General features: G+C 40.4%; 1 protein-coding gene across 2 annotated transcripts; it reads left to right on the top strand.

The window, feature by feature from the left end:
• The first annotated feature begins 7 nt into the window (after nucleotides 1-7).
• On the top strand, nucleotides 8-23527 carry pomgnt2 (protein O-linked mannose N-acetylglucosaminyltransferase 2 (beta 1,4-)). Of its 2 annotated transcripts, XM_018665765.1 has the most exons (3): nucleotides 8-111; nucleotides 253-351; nucleotides 19864-23527. In XM_018665765.1, exon 3 carries the CDS (start codon nucleotides 19952-19954, stop codon nucleotides 21758-21760), a length of 1809 nt encoding a protein of 602 aa, XP_018521281.1. In that variant the 5' UTR covers nucleotides 8-111; nucleotides 253-351; nucleotides 19864-19951; the 3' UTR covers nucleotides 21761-23527. The 2 variants fall into 2 exon arrangements, with proteins under 2 accessions (XP_018521281.1, XP_018521282.1); XM_018665766.2 differs by lacking the exons at nucleotides 8-111; nucleotides 253-351 and adding an exon at nucleotides 1947-2033.
• Nucleotides 23528-27997: the final 4470 nt, after the last annotated feature.

Here is a 27997-nt window from a genome sequence, read left to right as displayed (position 1 = left end):
CGCGAGACATGAGCGCGAGATTTTCCCTCGGCGGTAGGTGGAGACTGGACACAGCAGAGTGGAGTCGGTATCCAGGCAGCTCCTCTCTCTTCCTCTCTGAAAGCCAGGCTAGTATGTAAACAACGTCTAAAAGCCCCGGCTGTATTTTAGAGAATCTAATGACTGAACACGCCGGTGTTTTAACTAACAGTTCCACTGTCCGCCGGTTATTCCTCTTTTCATTTCCACCTCATGTCTTGTGTTCCTGTTCAGGATCGTCTCTGCAACACACTGAGAGACTGATGCTGCCTAAATGAGCTAACGTCTCAGCTGTCTTCAAAGACAAAAGCAACATTTTCATTGAGACTTAAGGTAAGAATCATCATACAGAAAATATCTTTATTTCTTTACTTGGCACAGAATATTGTTCTTGTATCGACACAGTTCTTTGAGCCTGACTGTCACAGGGCTTTGCCTTTGCAGATGTTGGTGTATCACAGAGAGGAGTGTGTCGAGCAGCTTCCACTTAAGAGAGAAGCTACAAGCTCATATAGTTTGAGAAATTTTCAGAGATATGTGTATAAGTAAAGCAAAACTAGACTGGAAAATAAATCTATACATGTAGATATCACTGATTTTGTTGTTAATGTTGTATTCCTGCTAAATTATCATCAAAGTCATGTTCAGAAATATTTAAAATGATTTTCTATATGATTGAATTATTATCTGTCAGCAGTGCATGTTCAGGAAGTACCTGCTTTTCCAGTGTTCAAATTCATATTTTGAATGAATATAGATCAATAATTTTCATACATTTTTACACCTACTGTAGACATGCACTATAGATGTAGACAGTGATTAGGTGGTCAGTGATAGGGAGGGTAAAAGCTGACCTTCAGTCAATGACCATCTAAGGCAAACATTACTGATATGAACAAGAGTCTTTCATTAAGAGGAGAGAGAATCCACCATTTCTCCCACACTGTAGCTCTCTGTAATATTCTTTTCATCAATTTGATAAGAGTAACTAGGGTGAAGTCTGTGGATTTCTGCTTAGCCAGTGTAGTTAAAATCTAATCTAGTGGACACACCTGTCACACTTCATCTTAGTATGTGTACCCAGCTCTTCTAGTGTGCATCACAATGTTTATGGCAAAGTTCAGGACAAAAATCTAAAAAGAATCACTTTTGTTTAATTAATAAATGCAAACAGGCTCATAGGTGTCCCTGTTTTGACCATTGTCTTTTTGTCTGTTACACAATAATGACACTAGTACTGTGAAAGATAAAAATACCATAACACTGTCTGTATGGTATTTATAGTCTGTCAGTTACCAGATGAGATGGTATTTTATACAAATACAATATAAAAATACATGTTTTACAGGCCGTTACAGTCATATAAGGCCAATTGGTGGCTGCAGTGACACATAGGTCAGGGTGTATATCAGCTGAGATTTAATGTGAAATCTCATCAGATTTAGATTACATCATAACATGGGACTTGATTTTATTTGCCAATTTCCTTTGTTTTCCCTGCCCTCTTTCATGTTAGAAATGAGTGTAGACTTTCAATAGGGTCTTGTGTTACAGACCCGGAGCTCTCCCCATTATTCTGTCACTTTGATCTGCATTTCTGCCTCTGTCTTCGGAAATAATTCAAAGCCATTCTTTGCAACTTTTTACAAAACTGAAACACTGACAAGTGTAGGAAAAAAATGAGTTTGGATCATCCTCTGTGAATATGTTTGCATTTTCAAGGGAAAATATCCTTTCAGTCTCGTCTCTAAAATAACTGATATTCATGTATTTCCACATCCTCTAGCTGCTGAGTAGAATTGACTTGCATGGCTTTTCTAAGTGTCATAGTGGATACGCTCACACAGTATGTAGTTCAGTACTTTGTTAGGAAACAGATTATGCCTCTGAATCTAAAAACATACTTTTTTCCGGTCATTTTATGTGTTTTTAGAGATCATAGATTAAGGGTCTTGTGGAGGAGCTGATGTGCATTTGCATCAAATCTTCAGTCCTGTGTGTCAGACAAATGCAAGGTAGGATTTCTGGCACAGTGACCTCAATACGGAACTAAAAAAAGGTGCATCCAATGACAGGCTGCATGTGTTGCTATGTGAAAGTTTACATTGTGACAAATGATTACTTGTTTTATATTCCAAGTTGAAATTGACATCCAAGTTCCATTTTTCTTGGGTTTTTCTCTGTGTTTTGGTTGTTAAATATAGCTCTCGCTGAGTGTTGCATGTGAGTGCTTTGTGCTGTTAGACGTCTTTTTGCTTCCTTTTGTCCCATCTACTGAGTGGGAGATATTCCTGGTTCCTATAGAAAAGTGTAAGGATTTAAGTTAAAGGAAGCAACTATGCACTGCTCTGTACTGGAGGTGGGGAAGTTAACCAGATTTATATTTGCTAAATAAACCAGTCATCCTTCAAGTCTCTTCGCTTATAAAACTGAAAAATATAAAACAGAAATCTAACCTTTGTGTCGCTTGTCCAAGCTCAGACTGAACTTCTTGTTGCCCTCTGTGGCCCTCATCCAGAACAAAAGCAACCATAACAACTGCGATTCTCACTAGCTGCACGGACCGCTGTTTGTTTTCCGCCCTTCACCCTCAGGGTGCAGTAATGAGCACATAACGACGGCAAAGAAGATGCTGCAAGACATAATTTACTTGGACGAGCGACACAAAAGTGAGTTTTATGCTCTAGCAGAAGTGTTTTCAAACAGTTATTTCACTGTGGGAGACTTGAAAGATGAAAACTAACTGGTTGTCTATGGGAACCATCTGGGACTGTCTCCCACACAGTAGATGAGGCAGGATGACACTTGAGTCTATCCTTAAATGTAGTTTAGAAAAAAATCTCTTGTTTTTCAAAGAAATTCAGACCCCTTCTAAGTCAGCTGAATTCTCTGATTGTCACAAAGCTGTGATGAATTATGTAGGTTATAGTTAAGAGTCTTTTTGATAGCTATGATCTAGTGGAAAGGCTTGCAGGCCTTTGGGCACTTGTCTGAAGCTTCAGGTTTCTAGCTGACTTAAAGTTTTATTTGGCCTGTGTGAGGTGTCAGGGACATCAAATACACCTGTAGGAGTGCTGATATTTATTTAGGGATAATTTGGTCATCCATTTCAACTCCCTCAAACCTCACACTGTTTTCAAATCCACTTTATTTTCAGTTACAATGGAAATCCCAAATTTTCCAAAGATACCATATAGTATACCATATATATAGCTGAGTTTAGACTGATACACAAGACATCTAGAATATTAGCATTTCTGGCTTAAAGCCTCTACAGGTCAAATAACAGAGGAAAGGTGGACGTGTTGCATCACTCATAACCAACAGATTGCCAAATCTTCCAGCTCATAAACAGTTTAGATGACTGCCTTGTGTTAGGTATCTAACAAATAGATTGGCAGTGGAAATGGCTTCTGGTACCGGATGTGTGTGCATATGAACAAAAACCATGAATATGCTATTTCTTTTTCTAGAAATGGCAGCGAGTGATATGGTAAGTTGAACATGATCTTGTTGTTGTTGATATTTTAATGTAATTTTGAATTGAGGAGTTTTTGTTAAGTTGTTGAGTGCCATGAATTAATCACTGGTCATCTCTCTGATGTTAAATAATGGTGGCAGAGGTGTCACTGCTTATGATGGGTTACAGGTAAATATGATAAATTAGCGGAACTGGTGCAATAAATAGCTACAGCCACATGTAAAGGTCATGCATAATGACAGCTGCTCTGGCACTCTTGTCCTTGACCTTGTCGATGTGACACAATCTGTGAAAGTGTTTTTCTCTTTACATTTCATATCATACAGTTATGATGAACTGTGACAGTGGAAATAGGACTCATGCGTGTGTGCCCAGTAGGGCTGATTGATCAAAATATTATTGAAATTACAATATGGACAAGTGCAATATGTATGTATAGAGGTGCCTGAGCCTCTATAACACCACTAGAAAAGCGTGACTCGTATCACACCTGTCAAAATATGAGCTAATGTTAGTTTACAGTTTACAGTTTAGCAGCTACAATGCAGAGCTGACGACAGGTGTCAGGACATGGTCTTGTGGGTTTGAGTGTGATCTCCATATTAATGTGGGTCCATGTGGCCAAAGGACCATATCACTAACATCCAGTTTGGAATATATCTGCCCCTAGGGTAGTTATGCACCAAAGGACTCTTAGTTTCTGCCCCTTTCACTGTCTCCTACAGAGATTTGAACAGGATGAAAAGCTTTCTGAATTCTCAGGTTACCCAAGTTTCCAAAATGGATGGTGTCAGCATCTTTGGAACACTTGCAGATATCTTGGAGTGTACATCCAGCCTTGCTATACTATTTCTGTCCCTTTCTGGAATATTGCCTGCTGTCCTGAGGCAGTGCTGAAGTGCTGTGTTGTGGTGTTTTTAGAGGATGTCCTTCTCACTTTGTTCCTCTTTGTCTGTCTGTCACTTCCACACAAACACACACATTCTGCAGATTGTCCACATCAGCCTCAGTTTCTCTTGAGCTGCTTGGGAGAAGAGAACAGCACATTCTAGTGTACAGTCTTGGTCTTATATCTGCTGTATTTCAGAGGCCGTAGTTGGTCATTGATAGGGAATGATAAAGAAAAGGATGAAAATGTTATTAAGTAGCAGGCTATCAATCCAGCAAGTACTCAGTCTCTGTTTGGAATGGGCGAGCAGTCAGACATGTGATTTGTCTAACAAGAGACCAGGGGCATTTTCTGACACTCACTGCCAGTCATTATGAAGCAGCCAGCCTATTTTTCACCACTAGACTGAACAGCATTGCACTGAATTTATGTAACAGAACAATGTGTGCGTGTGTGCTTGTGTGCGTGTGTGTGCATGCGTGCCTCTCTCTGTCCAAACATGTTTGAGAAAGAGATGCAAAGTGAGAGAAAGGGTATGAGACTTGTCTTTGTACAGCCAGATAATGGCTGCTGGGCCATTAATTCTCCATAGAGCCACACTGAGCTCCAAGCAGCTTGATCCAACCTGACAGGCCACATTTGGGCCAGGAATAAAGATGACAACGAATAACGACGCATCATCACGGTCAGAGGAGATCAGCAATCAAGTGGCCAAAGGGGAGAAAAGCAGGTAGAGATAGGAGGAAAAAGGAATACAGCAATACAGTATTTGTTGTTCTTGCTTAATTCTTTTTTTGGAGAGGCATGTCAGGGCTCTCTTAGGTAACATAAAAGGGGAAGAAATGGAGGAAGAAATGAGGAGAAACAGAGAAGGTTAACTCCCTTATGGCGGGGATGGTTGAGCACTGGGGAACAAATGAGCAGCTTCAGCGCAGGGCTACTGCCACCACTCCCCTACCACAGCCCCCTCAGCTGCGGCTTTCCAGGATTCTCATTAAAATGCATTAGACTCGTCAGGCCGCCCCGCACCACCTTCCACCACATCATTGGGGTGCTTATCATCTCCAGAGCAAATAGATATGCTAACCAGTAACAAGCTGAACTTCAGTGTCAGCCCTGAAAGCATCGCTGAGAGTGGTGACTGACTGATAGTTCACGAGGCGGATGGTCTTTGGAGCCAGTTTTATGTAGAATGATACGGAATAAAATGGTCAAGGAGAAGTGACAATCACAGATCAGTGGACTTAGTCCTGAAGTCCTAAGGAAAGCACACAATTTATGCTGATAAACATACGCAGCTAAATCATGATCCTAAAGAAGCTGCTATACCACTGCATCCACTGCTCAGTGATGTTGGCGTTCTGTATTTTGGATGGGCATCAGGGTTTAAGCTTAATAGGGAATTTGTACTGTAGAGAAAGGAAGTGGTTAACATAAGACATAGTAAATGTAGCAAGATGGCACCATCCTGCTGGCAGCCTTTAGCAGCAGTTTCTTTTGCTGCTGTAATGTCGATTTTTCCCTTGAGGGTCAATAAAGTCTTGTCTGTTTTCTTTTCTTTTCTTTTGGCCAAGACTCTAACTCTGAAAATGATATTGCACTAATATTGCACCAGACATGATTTGCAGACAGTTGTCAAATAGAAGTCAGTGGTACAAATATGTCTCATGAATAAACTTTGTGAACTTAATTGTCCCATTAGCTACTCAGCTAAGTAGCTTACTAACTGACCATTATAGGTAGTTTTCTTAAAGAGCTGTGGTGATTGACTAGTGCAAGCATGTTCCCAATTTGTTAGCAGCTGACTTACAGTAGTTGGCCCACTAGCCCTGCAAGTATTAACTATGTCACCAAGCTTCTGCCAGGGCTCACATGCCAGCAGGTAGTTGCTCAGTAACAAACATCATGTACATAAGTATAACTGAGCTCAGTTAGACTCCTTGACTGCAACTGCTTGACTGGATAGGGACAGAATACATCTGGTCATTCATACAGTTGGCTTACTTTGGCCAGCTCAAACACAGCACAATCAGGCACATCTCTCATGACCTGTAAATGTTTAATAAAAGAACAAAAAATACTTGTCCAGAATCCATCACCACACACTGGGAAGAATATGCCTTTTACATATTTCACATACATTGTAAAGGTACATTACCTCAATACAGGAATAATAAAACACCAGAGATTCAGTTAAACTCATCTCTTACTGATTTCCAGAATGAAATCAAAAATTTCCACAGCTACACTCAGGCTGCAGCAGAAACAGACTGCCATACCATACATGTAATCTTTATGCTACTATCCCTGTTTTCTGTTGCATGCTGGCAGTAGGAGAGAGGACAGGAGCTACATCCCAGTGGACTAATGATACTGACTGCAGCTTTAAACAGGACTGCAGAAGGGCTGAGCATAGACTGAAGAAAACAAAATGTAATGTTCATTTATTGTATATGAAAGCACTTCTGACTGTACTTAACCAAAAATTACATGATACATGAATACATGAATAGCCTACTTCTTAGGATTAATCACTAATGGTAAACACAATCCCCAACCTCTGTTCAGCACAATCAGTCAGCTGGTACAACCTGCTCCTGCCACTGTCTCTGCCACCTTGGCTGAAGACTGAATTATTTTTTTGTATTTTTTGTCAATAAGATCAGCAACATTATGCTCCCTGTCATCTCCTCTGATTTAACAACTGTTCCAAATAACTCCACTCAGTTTGCCCCCATTTATTTGCAAAATCTTGTTGAAACAATTTCTAAGCTGCAACTGTCCTCCTGCCATCTCAGTATTTTACCATCTTGATTTTTAAAGAGGTGTAGTTCTCACAATTATCAACCCATCCATCACTTCTGGCTGTGTTCCAGTTCATCTCAAGACAGCCTGTGTCCAGGTGCTTTTTAAAAAAGCCAGGTCTTGAGCCATCCAACCCTGAACAATCTCCAACCAATTTCAAAATTACATTTCATCTCTAAAATACTAGAACTCCTCCTTCCAGTGGTTGAGGGGAAGTGTATTTTTTATACATTTTAATCAAGCTTTAAACAAAAATACAGTACTGGAGCTGCCTTGTTAAGAGTCATAATTGACATCCTTATCCAGACTGACAGAGGAGAACATTCCATCTTGGTTTTTACTTGACATTAGTGCTACCTTTGATACCACTGATCACTCAATCCTTATAAATTGATTAAATAGGTAAATCAATGTCTCAGATAAAGCCCTAGAGTAGTACAAATCTTACTTGTCAAACAGAAGGGTTTTAATCTCTATGCATGATCATGTGTCTCTTCAGGGATCAGTCCTTAGTCCCATCCTGTTCTCTTTGTATATGCTCCCTCTTGGCGTGATAATTACTTATTTTAGTTGAAGTTCCTGTCATTGTTATGCAGATGACACCGAGCTATATGTCTCAGTAAAACCAAATGATTGCTCCAATCTAAATACTCTTCACTGTTGTTATAAAACTTCCTTCAACTATACTGACAAAACTCATATTCTAATTTTTGGGCCAAAGAATTCTACAAATAACATTCTCTTGCATACTGGTCGTCTCGCCCCCAGGAATCTTGGTTTTATATTTGACCCTCATCTTTAGTTGTAGCATCATGCCCAGAAACTGGTACAATCCTGTATCTTTCGACAAGTAACATTACAAAAATCAGGCTATTATTATCAACCTTGAACCTACCAACCAAAAGGGAGGTTTTATATATATTACTGAGCCATCCAGACTAAATTTTTAAGAAGACATTTAATAAATGTGGTCTTCAGGGCTTAACTGAACTCTTGTCTATCTGTAGCACATATGATGATATGCAGTTAAAAACACCTTTAAAAGAGCCTGTGGGCAGTGTGTCAAGACAGCGAGTGGTAGGCCTAAGGTGTTGAACAATTTCTGTCAAGGCTGTATAGTCTAGGGGGTGAAAATTGAGACACTGTATGTTTTATCCTCAGCACTTTATCTGTGAAAAAAGATGCAAAATCATCACATGACTTGGATGGATAACAGTTCAGGAGGGACTGATGCTGAGGGGTTTGTCTCTCGGCAGTGGATAATGTGTATGCATTATTCTTATTAGCAATCTCAGAGAAAAAGGACTGTCTTTCCCTTTTATAGTTTAAAGGTATAGACAAAGGCAAAGTCTCTATGTAGATGTCATAATGAACCAGGAGTTTGGTTTTTCACCACCTGCTCTCTGCCTGTCTACACTCTTATTTTAAAGCTGCATTATCCTCTCAATCAGTCTGTGCACTTGACTGATTTTGCTGGGTTTGAAGACATAACAGCTGTCTTTTGCTGCTCAGAGAAGGTTTGGCTGCGTGACAAACAGCCCTGTCTGTGGCAGGGCTCTGAAACTTTCCTGTGCCCCAAAAGTAAACTTTGCAGTTCCACTATAGTAATTTTTGTTCGGGCCAGTATAACTGGTAATACCTCTCTTTAGAAGGATATTAAGGAAATCGGAAAATGCGAGAATATAGCAAGCAGAGAACTGAAGAAAACACATCTATACCGTAGCACTGCTCAACCGCTGCTAGCTGCTGCCAACTCCACAGCAGTTAGCTTTCTGTGAAGCTTGTGACACTTTTTCTGCTCACCAGCTTTGTTGTGTCGTGAGCCCAAATAGTATTTTGGCTCTTGAGGAACAGCCTTTAATTTTTGCTGATATATATAGCTGATAGAACAGTAAAGTGATGGCTGCTGCCCTATTTGTATCAGTGGTTATAGACCATCTTCAACCGCTCCAGTGCACAGTGGTCTTCCAAACACCAGAACATCATCCAGAAAGTTTTGCTTGCATTAAATGTTTAGCGTCATCTTCATGACTTTGCAGGACCAATTCATAGCCGTGTGTCTGGTTATATACATACACACTGATGGGAGATAAAGGCGGCGCTGTGGTGCAGGTTCCGGATTTGAACCCCCGTTTGCCCCAGGCTTTTCTGTGTGGAGTTTGCCTCTTCTCCCTGTGCCTACGTGGGTTCTCTCCGGGCACTCCAGCTTCCTCCCACAGTCAAAGATATACAAGTTAATTGGTGACTCCCATAGGTGTGGCGATCTGTTCAGGTTGTACCCTGCCTCTAGCCCAATGTCAGCTGGGATTGGCTCCAGCCCCCGCTCAATCCTTAAGGATAAGCAGTATAGATAATGAATGGATGGATGGATGAATGGAGATGAGAAAGCAGTGCACCTCCTGTCTTCCTCATGGACTTCCACATTCTAGTGCCCAGAAATAAGGTCCATGTTGGAGAAAAACTGTTACCATTCAAATCAGCCAGGGCATCAGATAGCTGTGGGAGCAGATGTGCGTCTTGGTTTTGGCATTGAGCCAACGGAAATTATTACAGATTCTCATGTCACCCAACTTCTTACAGACTAGGGTGCTTCCAGAATTCCCAAACATCTCCCTTTCCCCCATTTCATCTGTTTTTTGTGCTGAAAAGGGGGTATGTGTCAGCATGACAGCTGAAAAGGGTTTCTCATCAACAACCTGGGTACAATGGAGGCAGCCTGTAGCTTTTCCACTGTCAAACTTGTCCCTGGAAAAGAATATCAGCTATGTGTCTAGTGTTTTACAGAGTCAAAATCAGAATTACTTTTAATGAGTACTTTTAATGTGCTTTCAGTACAGCATAATGGGTAGCTCAATTCAACAGTGTCAGTAACATTAAACAGACAGATATCACATCACAGTAGACTTACAGCATCACCTTAGACATCAGAAACAATGACTAACAACAGAAAATATTCACAGTTGCCACAAGATAAAAATTCAAGTTAATATACATATATATACAGACCTGCCATTCCCCCTCTGTACCCTTTATACAGAACAGCAAGGCGGAATAATAGCCCGGGTTGCATCTTCATAGAACAGTTCATCACATGGTTTCAGTTTATGAATGTTTTGGAGAGTAGGTCTTCGTCCATATTCTTTTGCACATACCCTGGTAGATAGATTGCAATCGTTGTCTTAATGTCATTAGTGCCCCCTAGGCCTGCTGGCTATGGTCCTGGATAGGGCTGGATATTGTTCAAAATATAGCAATTTTATAAAATCAATTCTAACAAAAAGAAAATTACATTACACATTACAATACAAATCTCGATTTTTCTTTTTCAGCTTTGGCATTTTTCCACTCAAAGCAGTTTTCTAACATAAAAAAAAATGATGCTGAGAGGAAGATGCCCGCGGTCTGCTCTCCTTGCAGTCAAACACGGAGCAACTTTCTGCTCTTAAATTGGTTCTGTGCACGTTGAAATGCTTCTTCAATTTGGCCGTGTCACCGGCCTTAGCAACAATGTTCTTTTTAATACTGCATCGCGCACTACTGGCATCAATCTTGCTAAAATGGAGCCACACTTTTGACCTTGGTGGCATTTTTTTAGCCACTTTGACACACACACACACACACACACACACACACACACACACACTGTAGTTCACAACACAGATAAACGTGAACCCTGTCTGTGGGCGTAACCATGTAAGTATTTTTCCTGCCTCTACCGCGTGTAATGTTAGAGCTAATCACCAGCAGCATTAATAGATCTTGATCATGTGATTAACTCCTAGGTACTGAAACTTGCTACCGAAAGACAAGGCATCTTTTGATACTGGGTAGTATCAAAGCATTTCGGTCAGCCATAAAAAAAAAATGAAGTTCGGTACCCAGCCCCAGTCCTGGGACACCTACAGCGTGTATAATCAGGTGCATAGCAGACAAAGCACAGGTGACTGGCTCTGCAATAGTAATGAGTAGTGTATTCAACATCTCCTCAAACGTCACAGGGCACAGAAGGTCTGTCTTTGGTTTTATGGCCCTTTTGATTATGCACATTACTCCAGTCTGTTGTGGCTGCTGCTGTAGCCCATACTCCAGTATAGCTATTAAGGAGTCAAGGCAGCGATCAGGAACCTCAAAGCCTGCTGGCTTGGAGATGGAGCAGGGCGAGACACTGGTGACGCTGTAACAGGTTTACTGTCAGTCATCACAAAATGCTTGTGACAGTTCACTTCCTGTCGCTGAATCCCTCAACTGGGATGCATGATTTTGGTCTCTGCTATGTTCATCAACCTTTCTGTGTGCATCAGCAACTGCACGGTGTTGTAGCAGTTTGCAGTTGAATATGAGCAACAGTTCTGGGTTGGGCAGTGAAGTCAGGGAACAGGACAGGTTATTAAATGTCTTATATTGCCTCTTTTGCCAGTTTTCTGTCATTTCCATAACTCTATGTAACCTCAGCCAGTAGTCAAATGAGTGTTCGCTTAAGCTGGGCAACGGAGACTATGCCACTGAAGTGTTGCTTTTATATTTCCAAGATGGGACCTGGGTCTTCAGTGGTTTGCTACATATACCTACCCTAAACACCTCATATTCCTAAATATGCCAAGTTTACACAAATGGGTCTTGAGCTGTTTAAATACCAAATTGTAGGAGCTACAACCTAAGAAGCACAGGCACCATTACAGCCTCCTCTTTCTTCCTATCATAATCTCTACTTCCATCACAGTTAGTTTTATGGTTTGTTCATGTTAAGACAAGACTTGGATGTAAAGTTTACAGCCTGTTGTGCTGCTGCTCCTGCTCTGTAAGATAACTAAAAAAGTGTATCGAGTCACTTTGTTAGTTGAATGAGGGCCTTCCCAATGGATGCATCACATCTTCAATGATGGCAGCCCTAAATTATATGTTTAAATTGTTCACAATTCAGACAAAAAAGTCAAGGTTTATTGGGCAGAGTAATCAAACTGCAGGGGTGCTGATAGACAAAACTCACCTGGTAGCTTAGGTGGTGGTTCTCTCTTCAACTATTGTATAAAGCAGAGTGGTGTGCAGTGAATTGTGCTCAGCTCTACTTACTCAAAACTACTCAAAACTAGTGCATAAATTTCATCATAATGAAATCAGCCCTCTGACCCACAACCCTTGCATTTTAAATCTCTTGTAATTATTTGGCTGTTAGAAAATGATAGTCAGTACAAAGTCAAATGTTGATGTAACTAGGCTAACAGGGGGCTGAGAGCTGCGCTGATACTGGCTTACACAGCTGTTGTTGCTTTACAACTGAGGCTGATATGTCTCAAGAAATAGCAGATCAGGATCCTGACTTGTGATAATTTATGTCAGTACAGAAGTGCATATCACTGAGCATGGTTTTAGTGAAGGAGCTCACTAGTTCTGTCATTGCCAGCCTTTAAACTCCTAATCTATATTTTTTGTATTAATAATAAATCAGATGACTACAAATAATAAGGAGAGTTTACTGTATGGATAAGTTTCACTGCTTTTAACGTGGCTATGTCCTCCAGAAACAGATTTCTTTTAGCTGAAAACTCACTGAAAGAACTAAAAGAAAGAAAGTGGAACATCTACCAGCTCTAGAGCTAGATGTAGTTTCTCAGGAGTTGTTGGAGAACAAAGAAGATTTCAAAGAGCATAAAATAAACTCAGCGAGAGTGAGTGAGTGACAGCGGCTGATGACAGTGTGAGGCCAGATGTTGTGTTAGGACAAATAAAAACGGCAAAATGAATCCACAAGAAAAAAGAAAGACATAAAGTTGGCTTCTTGGCCATAGCTCAGTTCTCTCTCTTGCCGGGCTGCTGACACTCTCAGCTGGTTTCAACTCGTCATATCACCGGTAGTTTACAGTGTCAGGTAGTGGAACTCACCTGACACCGGAGCAGAGAGTATCGGAGTGAGTCACACTGCCTGCATCGGGCTGTCGCTCTGTCCTCTGTTTTCATCAAGTATCTAACTCCACAGTTAGTTTTGTTGTTTTAGCTCCCATAGGCACAAGGAAATTATAGACTCAATCCCCAACCACTTAGCCAAAGATATGGCCTGTCCTATATCAAGCATCATTATATTTTCTGTTCCATTTTATCTGTATCTGGTAAATGAGTGCAGAAAACATACTGAAAAAAATTGTGTGAGAATCGTGATCTCAATTCTAACTAAAAATTCATGATTTTTTCCAGAATCGTGCAGCTCTGATCTCCATCATTATATTATTATATTTGTCAGTGAGGATGAAATTCAACAGTTCACACTAAAATTGTGACTTTCACATTCATACAGCAGACCAAAAGGTAGCAATCAGAGAGCATGCAAATACAGTTGTGATGACTGGGCAAGGCAGTTTTATATTCAGGGTCTGACATGCAGTTGACAAGGACAAAGAGAGAGATGAAGTTAAGGGGTTCTTAGAGTTGTCAGTTTTGACAATGGTTGAACACTTGCTGGATATTGTTTTGGTGTGGAGTTTTATTACTGAACAGAGTATAATGAAATGCTATTGATGTATAAGCAACATCTAACCATCTCTCTGGCTTGTCTAACTTCAATGAAGTAAACTGGTTACTGTCTGCTTTTCACATTTAACCTGATTCTTATTAAAGGTTGTGTGAGCTAGAAACCTGGTTTACTTTACCTGTGTTAGGGATCTGACAAACCATGTTTCTTGGTTGGGTATATGTCTGACCGGGCTTCCAGCAGGGTTAGAATAAAAGAGTGCAGGTGAAAGACTTTGGTCAAAAGTATAGAAGGATGAAAAGAATCATCATCACTTGTGGCTGTGAGACCTTCGATCTGAAAAGACTAAATCTTGAGTCCAACCAAATATCAATATCTTATTATGTGAGTTTCCATAGCTTCACTGTAAAATCCTGCCACAATAGCACAGAGAACCTCCTCCATCCCAGCCTCAGTCAGGAAAAAAACTGCACTGGCTGCAGTGTCTTAAATCACTGATGCACTTAAAATATGCCTGCCTTACATGGTAATGAATTACTGGTGGGGATAGAGGAGTAATCTGATTTGTGGGCAGACATGAGTTTTACAGTAGCCAGGTTAACATGTTCTCTGATTTCCTGCCTTAACCTGATTTCTTCAAATAACCTGATTTACTATGAATACATAAATACAAACAGAGCACACAAGAGAAGATTAAAATTAGATGATACCTCAGTATCAGTGCTTGTTAACTTACAGTGGAATCTCATTATTACATTTTCACCGTTTTTGTTGTACTTATTAATTATTAACAAAATGAATTCTTAAAGGTTTTGTTTGCTCCCTGTGAAAGAGTGCTCTGACATATTGCGTGAGAGTGGAACATATCTCTGTCAGATGGATTATTTTATGCCATAAATCTGATATTGCACAGAGCCCCAAAGTGTTAAGCCTTACATGAAAAATCCCATGAAAACAATGTGTAACATATGTAACTGAGATAATAACTTGTGAAACAGAAATGATTACATTTTTTTTTACGACTTCATTTCACTTCAGGACCTCTTTTCAAAAGTCAGTTTTTACTTCATAAGTACATTTTTCCCAATAACACTTATTTCATAATGACACATTTCATCTCATGACACTTTTCATAACAGTGGAGTTGTGATTCTCACCTTTCAACCAATCTGCCCCCCTCTGTGGGTTGCTTAACAGTGTACATACTCAGAAATAGAATACAGATATGAGGCTATTCCCCAGTGTCAGCATAGCTCAAGATGGATCTCAGCTTGCATTTGATTTGACCTTTTCTTAATTTGAACATTTTTTATTCTTAGGTGTTGTCTTGGCTTGCTCCTTCACACTACTGACAAAGCAAAAAAAAAAAAAAAAAAAAAGCATCAGATTAAGGACAGTTCTCTCATTTCTTGTGTTTCGTTTAGCCTGATTTAAACCAGTATGTAACTGAGCTAGAACCAGAAAACAGCTTACAGTGTCCAGGTCTCTGTTTGCTGCCTGTGACGTGCTGATGCAAATGAGGATGTTTTGTGCATGCTATGGTGTCTTGCAGTGGTTTTGACATTTCAAAGCTTTCTGTGTCTTGGCTCAGGCAGACTGCAGAGGGCATTCACATGCGTCCCTGTGGGAACCAGTGTGCAGTGAGAGGGATTAAGCAGCACTGCTGGCACTGTGAGCCTCGTGTTGCCCTTGTCCTTGTGGACTGAAGGAGCATGCAGGATGCCTGCCTAATGTTGGTCTGGTAGCTTCCTCGTCACACGTCATTTCACTTTATTTTGGCTGCTGCATCAGCACCAAACGATGCTATAGTATACGGTGTCTGTGGTGCTTTGATTCACATCTCCATGACATTTTGTCATGTGAAATAGCATTAAGCTTTACTCCGTGACTTATTAGGCAGCAAATGATTTTTGAAGGGAGTGAAAACATCTTTTCTCTGTAGTCCTCAACACCTGCATTGCTTTCTCTTTTTGGTTCAGCTCATTGGTGTACATATAAACAATGGATTTTCTACCTACTGTTTGCTTTTGTTGCTTATCCAGATTCACTTTCCTCTTGACAGCGAATCTCTGGTTTATCCAGCACATGCTTTCTAACACAACAATATTATAAGACACACAACAAAGCCTTATTGGTTGTCCTACTCGACTCAAGGCAGTTTTCCCAGAGAGATCAACAGTTAAGGAGCTGACAGAAGCTCAGCCGTGGACTTCTCTAGTCATCATTCTGTTAAGAGTGGTGTGCACTTCAGGCTAAGGCTTGAAATAAATAAGTAAATACACAAAAGAAAGCCATGTCCACAGCTATGCTGAGGGTACTGAACATTAGTGTGTACGGTGTAATATAACAGTCAGGTGCATGTAGCTCTGTGCGAGGTCTCTCTGTACCCATCATGCAGCTGAGGAAGACTAACACATCAGACTTTTATATCCTGCAGATAGAAAGGAGATCTAAAGCTGTCTCCATCTCTCTGCCTTTTTCTACAGTTGTTTTCTAATCTTGAAAGCATGACCCGTATAAAGCTATAACAGTTAGTTAATTATTGATAAATTATCAGTCAATTACATAATTGATTGATTTTATGTTTTATTTTATGTTTTATGACAAATAAGGATGCACCGATACCACATTTTTTCAATCCAATTACAAATACAAGTACTTACATTTGAGTACTTGCCGATACCGAGTACCAATATGAGTACTTACTAATGCCATTACACTTTGTACATTTACTTGCAAACGTGTTTTATTTTCATCAGATATTGTCTCATTCTCTGGCTGTAAGAAATTGCTGTGACTGACATTTGAACATTCCATTATATATGGCATGCCACACATTTTATTCAAATAGAAGTTCTGTTAAAGTACTGTTATTGACATTTTAGCATTCAACTGCATCATTTTTTTTTTTTTAACAAACAGCCTTGCCATATATTTCACTTAAATATAGCCCGCTATTAGCAAACTCTTTGAACTCAGCGTCGTGTTGGTTTTTTTGATGTTTTATCAGATTGCTTGTGTTGAAAGTACTCGCTTTCGTCCCCACTCTTCTCAACTTTGCAGAGCATAATTTACAGTCCGCTTTACTTTTGTCACCATCATCCACTTTGAAATACCTCCACACCGCCGACATTGCTCCTCCTTGCTCTCAATTAGCACCTGACCGCCCGACTGAACGTCACGCTGCCGTAAAGTGGTATCGGGTGCTGTGGTATCGGGACACTCTTACGAATACGAGTACGAGTACAGGAACAGGGTATCGGGACAGATACCTGATGCTGGTATTGGTGCATCCCTAATGACAAACATTCTCTCTTTCCAACATCTGAAAGTAAATATCATGACATATGTGGACCTCATTTTAAACTCTGGAAAAATATGAGGTTTTTCACCATTTTCACCATTTTTTTTCACCATTTTCTGATATTTTATAAACCAAACAATTGATTAATTGATTAATTGAGAAAATAATGGACAGCACTTTGGCAGAATATATGTTAACCATTTTGCTCTTTCAGAGGTTAACATTCAGAGGTGAACCCTGTATTTTTTAGGGGAAGGACATCCACTTACATTAACAGTGTTGTAATTGTGAAACAGTATGCTACAGGTCATTTTGACTTGTCAAAGTAGGGCAAACACAGGTGTTACTAATTAACGATGGCTCTGTGAGTGTCCCAGTAAGCCATGATAAAGTGACAGTGAGCCAGCATGTGATACCAGCACCCTGAAACTGAAGCGGCTGAATGGAATTCAGCCATCTTTCATCTGATTATTTACACCTGACATTTTCCTCCTGTGACATGTGTGAGAAATTTGAAAGCATGGTCTACCTTTCAGCTAATATGACCAGTTATTTGTAAGGCAAAATGCTGCACGGCCAAGAACAACAAATCAACCAGCTCACTCTCCTGGGATTATGTGAGTAGAGCACAGCTCAACATGTTGACATCTTCTCCCAGGTGTTTTGTGTTAGCGGTTAACAAGTCAGATCCTTGTGACACCAGTGCTGACAGTCTTCATGCTCTGTCATATTTAATATTATTGGAGTATTATTTCACATTTTGTAGCTACATCTGTATTGAGACTGCTGTGATAAAGAACACAGATTGGCTTGAACAGATCAGTATTATTTTTCATCTTCTAGCCATCTGCTGCTCCATATTATTCCTGTTTTTCTTCTTGCTCTCCATTTATTGTAGAATCACGAAAAGTAATAATTCTGGCTTTCTTGTTGTCAGCATTCAGGACAAAGCCATCTGGTCTGAGAACAACTGACCAGGGTCTTCGTTCTTATCTTCAGTGTGAGCTCCACCTTGTCTGACCTGTTCCCCGTGAGAGGGAAAGCCAATTAAAACGTAGTGTTAGTTAACACATTTTACATGATTAATAAAAATCACACAACATCTGCCCATCTTAAATAATCTTTGCCAGCAAAAAATAACACGTAATTAGTTAGACATACTGTAGCTACCGGTTTCATAATATTAAAAAAACCTATGATGACATTCACATAGTTAGCATCTCAGGAAAGAGAAATATTAATCCCTTTCCTTTTCAAAAGCTTTACATCTGTATTTAAGAGATTTCCCTGTTGTTTGTTCCTTATTTCATAACCAGAGGCATTATTCTCTTTACCCAACAATGTGTACAAAATGTATTTATCCATTAGGTTAATGTAAAGCACATAAAATATCTGACAATTTTTTTAACATGCAGCTGTAGCTGAGTGAATCCGATTGTTTATTTCTTTGACCCAGAACAAAACTTCAGACTGTTCAAGCTGTTGACAAATTTCAGTCAGTGAGGACTACTCAAACATTCAGTCAACTTTATGATCTGAAGCTCTGGATTCATTAAGTGCAGTGTATTTTATCACAAAGGAGACAATAGATGGTTGCATGTTTCTAAGACATTAGTTGCTCAGCAGTAAAACGTGTTATCTTTTTGTATTTCACAATTTCAGTTTACATTGACTTCCTCCTCCGGAGCAGCTGTACATTGCATTTTGAACTGTCCATATCAGTGCCCATGTGTATTCACTGAGTTTGATCACAAAGAGTGACCCTGTTGCCAGTGACATATTGTACTTGCTAGGATGTCAAAAATAGCTCAGGGACTCTGCTCGGCTGCAGAAGAGAGACTGCGTGCAAGAAAACGGAGGAGTGAACAGAGAGAGAGTGCCACAACTAGGGAGCAAATAACAAAAGTACAAATAATCTAAGAGTGTGAGTGGAAATAGAATAAAAGGTAGAGAAGTAATAGAGGTATAGTGAGATATGGAATACTGCTGACCCAAGAGAGAATGGGAGAGAAAGAAAAAAACAGGAGTTTAGAGTCTAGGTTTGTGTCAGCATGTTGTTCATGTCTGCGTGTATGAATGTGTGCAGAGCATGTTCAGCCACACTCCTGTCTTGGTTTAGTTTGACCTGATTTAGTTTACTTTCTGCCAGAGGGCCAGAGAGTTGAGAGAGTGTTGCTGTCTAAATCCAATTGTCACACAGTAGATGTCATATCAAAGCACTGAACGGAGATCATTGCTCTCTCTCTTCTCAGCTGTGTGCAAGTGCGCATTGATATCTTCACACATTAAGGTGGGTGAAAGGGAAGAATAAAATGGTGAATAATGAATTCATTCAAAACATTTGTTTTAAGTTGGTTAAGCTAGCCCTTGGATGGTATTTAGCATGCTATTTGCCTCGTGTTTGCAGGCAGCTGCTGGCCGTTAGCCGTTGGTTTGATTTAGAGTCTCTCAATGACTCACTTGTTCTCTCAGTATGCAGATGAGTAGAGCTGAGAGCAACACTCTTGTTCTTTTCTCTGTGTCACCTCACAGTGTAATTTGTCTTGATATATCCAGGGATGGTGACAGGGGATGTAAGGTTATGAAAATGTCTCATTTGTTCACTGTGGTAAACAACCACTATTCCCAAAGGTGAGAGCTGAAACTTGCTTTGATGAATCACTGGGTTGTATTGCTTACATAAAGAGCACTGCAGTATTATATTGTAGATCTGACTATTGATTTGTTAATTATATCAGTGCTCTTGTGTGTCTCCTGCACTGGTAATCTAGTAATTACTCTCAGTAATTAGGAATGTTTCTTGTGCTTTTAGCTTGACTTTATAATCAGTTTTTTTCTTTAACTTATGTCCTTTCTTCTGTCTCTTTCCTCTCCCTGTTGTCCTCTCCTGTCCTCTTCCTAAGTTGTTGCCTGGTGGCAGATGTCTCGTTGCTTCCTTGAGAGCTCAGAGGCCAGTTGGAGTCAGGAGGAGGGTCCTCAGCAGCAGCAGTGATGCGGGCTTCAGTGGCAGGCTGCAGGATGAGCGTGGGTGCGCTCCTGAATGGGCTGCTGGTCTCTGTGGTCGCAGCTCTGCTTTGGAAGTATTCCAAGCTGAGTGAGCATGCTGCCCTGCTGGAGGAAGAGCTGCACATGACACGGCAGTCCCAGGAGCTCTCACAGGCCCACATCGATTACCATGTCGCCCTGCAGGCTCTTCAGGAACATGGCACCCGAATGGTCTGCACTGGCAAGATGCACACTGACCGCATTTGCCGTTTTGACTACCTCTGCTACTGCTCTGAGGCAGAGGAGTTTGTGTTCTTCCACTCCAACTCCTCTGTCATGTTGCCTAATCTGGGGTCCAGGCGCTTCCAACCTGCCCTGCTGGACTTGTCATCAGTAGAGGATCACAACACCCAGTACTTCAACTTTTTAGAGCTCCCAGCTGCAGCTTTAAAGTTCATGCCCAAGCCTGTGTTTGTACCAGACGTGACACTGATCCTAAACAGGTTTAATCCTGATAACCTAATGCATGTATTCCATGATGATCTGCTCCCAATCTTCTATACCATGAAACAGTACTCAGACTTGGATGATGAGGCTCGTCTTGTGTTCATGGAGGGCTGGAGTGAAGGTCCGCACTTTGACCTCTACAGGATTCTGAGCAGCAAGCAGCCACTGCTCAAAGAACAGCTTAGAAACTTTGGCAAGCTAATGTGTTTTACCAAATCTTACGTTGGCTTGTCCAAGATGACCACCTGGTACCAGTATGGCTTCGTCCAGCCACAAGGGCCTAAAGCCAACATTTTGGTCTCGGGGAATGAAATTCGTCAGTTTGCCAGGGCTCTGATGGAGAAAATGAACATCACCAGAGTGGAGGAGGCTGAGAAGGATGGAGGGAGTGCCGAAGATGAGAAGGAGAAAGAGAAGAAGGACGATTACATTGTTGTGTTCAGTCGTTCAACAACGAGGCTGATACTTAATGAAGCAGAGCTAATCATGGCATTGGCCCAGGAGTTCCATATGAGAGTGGTCACAGTATCCCTGGAGGAACAGTCTTTTCCCAGTATCATCCAGGTGATCAGCGGTGCTTCCATGTTAGTCAGCATGCATGGAGCTCAGCTTATCACCTCACTCTTCCTCCCCAGAGGAGCTGTTGTGGTGGAACTGTTCCCCTTTGCTGTGAATCCAGAGCAGTACACTCCTTATAAAACCCTTGCCTCCCTCCCAGGCATGGACCTCCACTATATATCCTGGAGAAATACTAAGGAGGAAAACACCATCACCCACCCAGACAGACCCTGGGAACAAGGAGGTATTGCTCACTTGGAGAAGGAGGAGCGAGAGAGAATACTGGCCAGTAAGGAGGTCCCCAGGCACCTGTGCTGCCGTAACCCAGAGTGGCTCTTCCGGATCTATCAGGACACATTAGTTGACATCCCCTCCTTCCTAGAACTCCTGAAAGAGGGCATGAAGACCAAGCCCAGCTTGAAGAAGTCAAAGCCTGCCAGCACGGTTCACCCAGGCCGAGTCAGAGAACCCCAGTGTCAGACCTCAGTACAAACCACTAATGAGGCAAAACTCACGGTCTCCTGGCAGATCCCATGGAATCTGAAATACTTGAAGGTAAGAGAGGTGAAGTACGAGGTGTGGATCCAGGAGCAAGGAGAGAACACCTACATGCCTTATATCCTTCCCCAGCAGAACTACACTTTCTCAGAGAACATTAAACCCTTCACCACCTACCTGGTATGGGTCAGGTGTATCTTCAACAAGAACCTCCTGGGCCCATTTGCAGATGTTCTTATGTGTAGGACCTAGTGCAAACACCTCACCATTTTGTTGCTGTGCAGTTTTCTCACAAACGTTGAGTCATGCTTGTTCCAGACAATCAGATTAGATCAGTGGACTGCTTGATTACCGTCTGTCCAGTGGAGGTTGGAAAATAACATATGGGTTGTTTTTATGAACCTAGAAGAGGTGTTTCCTGACCCAACACAGAGGACCTAGTGCCGTCTGGATGAACTGCAAAAGAGTTGAACCACAGGGTCAGAACTCAATGACAGTTGTTAATGAAGGGAAAGTATATTTCATGTACCTATGAAAGAAAGTACTAAACCATGTCTCTACTGATAATACCAGAATTCAGATAAACAGATTTATTTATGTGCAAAATAATATATAACATGTTTTTTTAGTATTAGTCAAAACACTGGCTCTTTACCTTTTACAGTATGCAATGTAGCTTTTCTGTGGAGAGCAAGAGAAATTTTAGAATAGCAAGATTTTTTAAATGTTTTTTTGACCTGTCCAGTGTCTACTGTGTGTGTGATACCTGTGTGGCTTAGTTTCCCTACCTACTGTGTAATTACATATACCATTATTTGCAGAACCTAGACAATACCAAAGCAACTTTTCCGATGTTACTTCAGCCAATCATCATTCATGCCATGTTACTTTCTCATGTTATGGATCATATATACAGTTTGAAACCCTTTCTCTAAAACAATGTGAAAGATTTGTATAGAAGAATTGTCAAGCTAGAGTTTTCATGAATACCACTCTAATCCATGTTTTTATGACTCCAAGAGCAAAGAATTATGTAATTACAGAGTATGTAATGGAGTATTTGGTGATGAAAGATACTGCTCTTTAACAGGACTATCTTAATATTATTTCCTTGTGTGTGTTATAACTCCACTAATAAATATTTATTTCCAATTGCCACTAATTACAAGTGTAATGATCATTTCCTTTGGATAGTGAATCTGTTGCGCCACGTTTTAACCAGTATAAAGCAGCCGTATGCTGCTGGACATTCGGATTGGACAGCCTTGTGTAAAAAGCATTTTCATCGAGAATGAGGTATGTTAGAATAGGACTCCACTGATTTCTGTAAAACTCTGTCAAGATATAATTCCCAGCTGTGTGTGTGTATTTACTTTCCTTCCTTGTCAGTAAGAACAAGTCTGTTGTTGAAATTGAGACTGAAACCACAGACATCCAAAGCTTGCTGTTGAAGTTGTTTTGTGTCATGTGCAAATGAAGTGCTGCTGGTTGCTAGACTGACAAAATGTATTTAACTTTTAGACACGTGAATTGGAGGTGTTAGAATGTGGTCATAGAAATGTAGCAAGAGATGGTTCATGGAATGGCACAAGTAAAGAATACACTGCCATCAACATATTGTGTTATACTGTGCCATTGTTAAGATGGTGTCATTTTTATTGGACTTTTTATCTGTGATCAGTCCTCTAAACATTACAATAACCTCTTTGTAATGTATTGGAATTTGCCATATGTTCATTGATATTTTTTTTTTCTAAAGTTCTCAGATGCAGTTCTTTGTGTCAATGCACGTTTAAGAGATTATTTTGAGCCATTGTTGTGTGTGCAGGATGTGATGGTTTCAATATGTGTGTGTTTGTATTGTTGGATAGATTTCTGTGTTGCTCTTTCTTAGCTCAGTGGAGACATTGTACTGTATGTGCTGAGTGAAAGAAGAGTGTACAAGTCTCTGTTTTCTACATTAGCAAATAGTTGGAGTTTCTTTTTCAGATTGAATAAAGAAGCTTATTTCCTACGTAACTGTTTCGCTGAAGCTGTTTTTGTTCATTTTAATAATAAAATTATAACAATGCTTAACCCAAACTTATATGACACACACATAATTAAATTAATAAACTGTTCTCATTACCTTTTGTCTTGGCACCAGATTTTTCTGCTAGTTATAGTATGTAAGGATATAAGTTGTGGATAGAATTGTATACAGTGGTTTGTGTTTAATTGCTTGGAAAAGGTTAGATTAATGTCAGTCTGAGGTTCCTTTTTAAGATGGCCACCCAAAATCTTTACAACTATTGTGTTTCAAAATCATACAACTAAGCTCAAAAGCATAGACTGATGTCATTCTCATGTCTCTCTGATAAATATGACACTACAGACAGCAGCTGGTTAGCCTAACCTAACTTGGCCTAAAGACTGGATACAGAGGTAAACAGCTGGCCTGGCTCTGTAACAAAATCTGTCTCCCAGCACCTCTAAAGCTCACTTAATCACCATATTTTGTTTTATTTAAAACAAACATCACTGTGTGCCCTTTAAGCTCCTGTACCCAACTAAGAACTCCAGTGCAACCACAGCCTGTTGTTTTTGCACCTCACATTGTGTATACATTAAACAAACAAGATATCATATTCACTGGTAAGTAAGCTTTGGATGTGATGGTGCAGTAGGCAGAACATTGTTACCCACGCACTGAGCCAGGCTAGCTGTTTCTTCCTGCTCCCAGTCTTTATACTAAGTTTAATAGCTGCTAGCTTTACCCTCATATTCAGCATATGAATATCAGAGTGGTATCAGTCTTTTCATTTAACTCTTAGAAAGGACAATCCCGAAAGCTATGTAAGTTAGGTACAAATGACAGTATACACAAAGGGAACCTGCTGGGGTGAACTTCAGGTTCATGGGTGGTAGCTTGTTTCTGCTAATTTAACTGAGATGTTGACAATATCAGCTGACACGAGGGGGGCCATGTGGTAAATAAATAAATAATAACTAAATACATGTAAATGTAAAACCTTTGACTTATGCTTCCTGTATGTTCATGTATGTATATTTCTGCCTCTGGAGCTGTAGAGTCTGATCTGTGATGACAAGTCTCCTGCTGCTCCTACAACTCCACTCAACACCTGTTGCTAGAATTACAAATTACTTACACTGCTATTAGTTTTAGTGCTATGTTAGCAGTTAATACTTTAATTATTACTATTATCATTACTACTACTGTATTATTGGCATTATCACCTTACATTTTATATGGAATCTGTGTTATGCTATGTTCTTCTGTCACTATTCTCTACACCCCCCCCCCCCCCCCCCCCTCCTTCTTAACCCAACCGGTCGAGGCAGATGGCTGCCCACCCTGAGTCCAGTTCTGCTCGAGGTTTCTGCCTCTTAAAAGGAGGTTTTCCTCTCCACTGTCGCCTAGTGCTGCTCATGGTGGATCTGTTGGGTCTCTCTCTGTAAATATCTATTTTAAAGAGTACGGTCTAGACCTGCTCTATATGAAAAGTGCATCAAGATGACTTTTGTTGTGATTTGGCGCTATAGAAATAAAATTGAATTGAATTGAATGTTGCAAGTTTATAAATTCATGTGCTTTATCAAGTTGCCACAAAGCAAACCTGGGGCCATGTAATACTGCAGCATAGAAACTGTGCACACTGGGAGCTAGCTAGCTCCTCCCCTTCTCTGAATCCCAGAGAAGGGGAGGAGCTAGCTAGCAGGTTAATCCGGCCTTGGTCCCATAATGTATTTCATTTGCCACAGGTCGAGGGAGCTTTGAAAAGGATTTTTACGTACATGAATAAATCCAGCATCTAAGAATGGATGGGTAACGGGTGGAAATGATTGAAATAGGTGCTGATTAATCTGAAAATGAAATGGTCAAGAGTTATTAAAATGAGACTTACTGACTTTTGGCAGGATTTAGATGGTGCTTGGCCAACTAAACGCGTCCTTGAAACTGAGAGGAGAAATCGCAGCAGAGCTGACCTGAATGTAACTTTGAGAGTGTAGTGTGCTGTAGTAGCAGCTTCAGCCATCTGAAATCAGGGCTTTAGCTTTAACCAAGCTGCACAGGCTTCTGTTTTACCAGTCACTGTGAGGAAATGTTCCCATTTATCATGTCATGAGTGAAGCACATGTATCAGCCAGTTTCCTATGGTACAGGACATTTCTGATGAGAGTACAGAGGAGTAACAGTCTTCTACAGTCTGAGTAAAACAGGCTTAATTACCATCATCATTTAATATCACTCAATAATTAATTTTCCTTAACAACTTATTCTTGTACAGGGTCACTGTGGACTGGAGCCAATTCCAGCATACATTTGGCAAAATGCAGTCGAGCAATTGGACAGTGGGCGGAAACACATTACACAGAGATAACAGAGTGTAACTGCATACACACAACCAGGCTGCCTTAGCTTCAGGGAGCAATATGGAAATAAGTCCTGGACTTTGTTGGGTTATCCTTGACATTTTGCAGATCTGTGTGACCTGAGGTCAAGGCAATTCAGTTTAAGCTATCTCAGGGCACTTCATATATCACTGTCCTCTCTCTCATTGTGTTATATAAGATAAACTAAAATATCTTTGTGTCCATATACACTTTATATTATGGAACCAACATTTTCTCAAAGTTCACAGTGTCCAGAGAAACAAGCTAAGAAGTGATTACAGTTGAAAAAGCCCACAGCAGCACAGGAAAGAATTGGGTCTGCAGGACGATGGACCGATTTGCCCAGTCAGAGTTCAGACTCAGCCCAGCTCTGCTCCTTAGTTCCCATAGTGCTCTCTGTTCCCAGGGCTATTTTCTGCCAGCTTAACCGCAGAGACAAGATGCCGCCTGACAGGTGCAGATGTGTAGCGCCGGGCTAAGTGACAGTGGCCTTCCCCTGGAGCGTGAATGCGGTGAGGGGGGCTGAACAACACTGAGAGATGGACTGTTGTGTTATGGAGTGTGTGTGTGTGTGTGTGATAAGGACATAAAATAGTACCACTGCATGTGGTGGATGTGGAGTTAAGCTTACATCATCTGCATGGCATTAAACATGGTGAGCATGATCTGTGCCTCAGAAGAACTGTAGACCTGTTTTTACACTTGACAAGAATAATATAATGGTGTGTTTTCATGAGCTGAAGGAGAGACGATCTTTCTCATTTCCTCTGCAAGAATGAATATTTGAATAACTCCCTAGAGTAGATTTATCATCATTAGGGATGGAATTACATGAAATCAACCTTCCAAGTATGTTTTCCCTCCTCCACACCCCTTCAGTGTTTTATTATTGTTAACACAGAGTAGAGATAGGAGGAGTTTTCCGTTTTTATATGTTACTCTACATGAAAAAACAAACACAAAGAGAGTATCACAGAAAAAATATACAGAGTATGCAATGCAAAAGGAACAACCCCGAACAACTGTCTTTGTTGTTTCCACTATTTAAATATCTACATGGGTTTGGTCCTCTCTTGTCAGTCACATCTGCTGATTTACATTTAAAAAGGGAAAGAAAGAATTCTTCTCATTTTGGCCAGTGACAGTGCAGCCTGGCTGTGTACCGGCAGTTCAAATCTAAATCACTTTTTATCTAGCATTTATGGAGCATGAACAGCTTTCCTTTCAGATTACATCAGACATCTGACCCTGCAGGCTTCCTGGGGGCTGCTGGCAGGTACAGATGGAGTAAAAAAAAAGACACAAGCAGAGGATAGCATTGTTTGGAATATGAAAGTTAAAACATCATAGACACAGGTGACACATGTTTAGCTTCAGTGTTTGGAATATGTTACTTTTAAATTGATAAAGATGGATAATGGAAGACTGACACTCTCACTCATCTCAGCATGATGAGTGTAACAGTCACAAAGGTTTAAATCCTAATAGTCCTGGTTCTGAAGCTGTCCTGGGTGTTTCAGGAAAGTCCCAGTGTAGGAGCTGGTTTGAGTGATCAGTCTCATAATTTCTCTCATCTGTTAAACTGACTACAGACAGGTGTTATTCATGGAACAATGGGATATATGCAGTATCTTGTGGTTCTAGATCCTGGAACAGAAAGGTGAGTTTTTAAGGTGAATAAATAAATGAATAAATAAATCAGTGTTTGGTACTTCTTATGCAAATTTAACAGTTTTGAGATAAATTATCTTTTGAAAAAAATGTTAATCTGGATAAAATGATGAAGATGTCTGGTATTTTGTGGAATCTTTTAACGAACATTCTGAAAGGGATACACCTCAAACAATCATTAGAAATAAAACTTTCATTCTGAGAGTAAGATATGAAAATTCATATTAATCTCATGCCTGAGCTTTATGTGTACAGAGCTGAAGCCAGGAGTCAGTTAGCCTAGCTTAGCATAGACTGGAAAGACTGGAAGCAAGGGGGAAAAGCTAATTACCATGGTTTTTGTTTGTTTGCTTGACTCAAATTCTTAAACAGAAATATATGATTGACAACTTGTCGATCCACCCAACACACGTGAGCATAGGT

This window comes from Lates calcarifer, linkage group LG15 (assembly GCF_001640805.2).
Source record: "Lates calcarifer isolate ASB-BC8 linkage group LG15, TLL_Latcal_v3, whole genome shotgun sequence".
Taxonomy (NCBI): Eukaryota; Metazoa; Chordata; class Actinopteri; family Centropomidae; genus Lates; species Lates calcarifer.
Note: the sequence above shows the minus strand (reverse complement) of the source record. Positions and strands in the feature narration are given on the sequence as shown.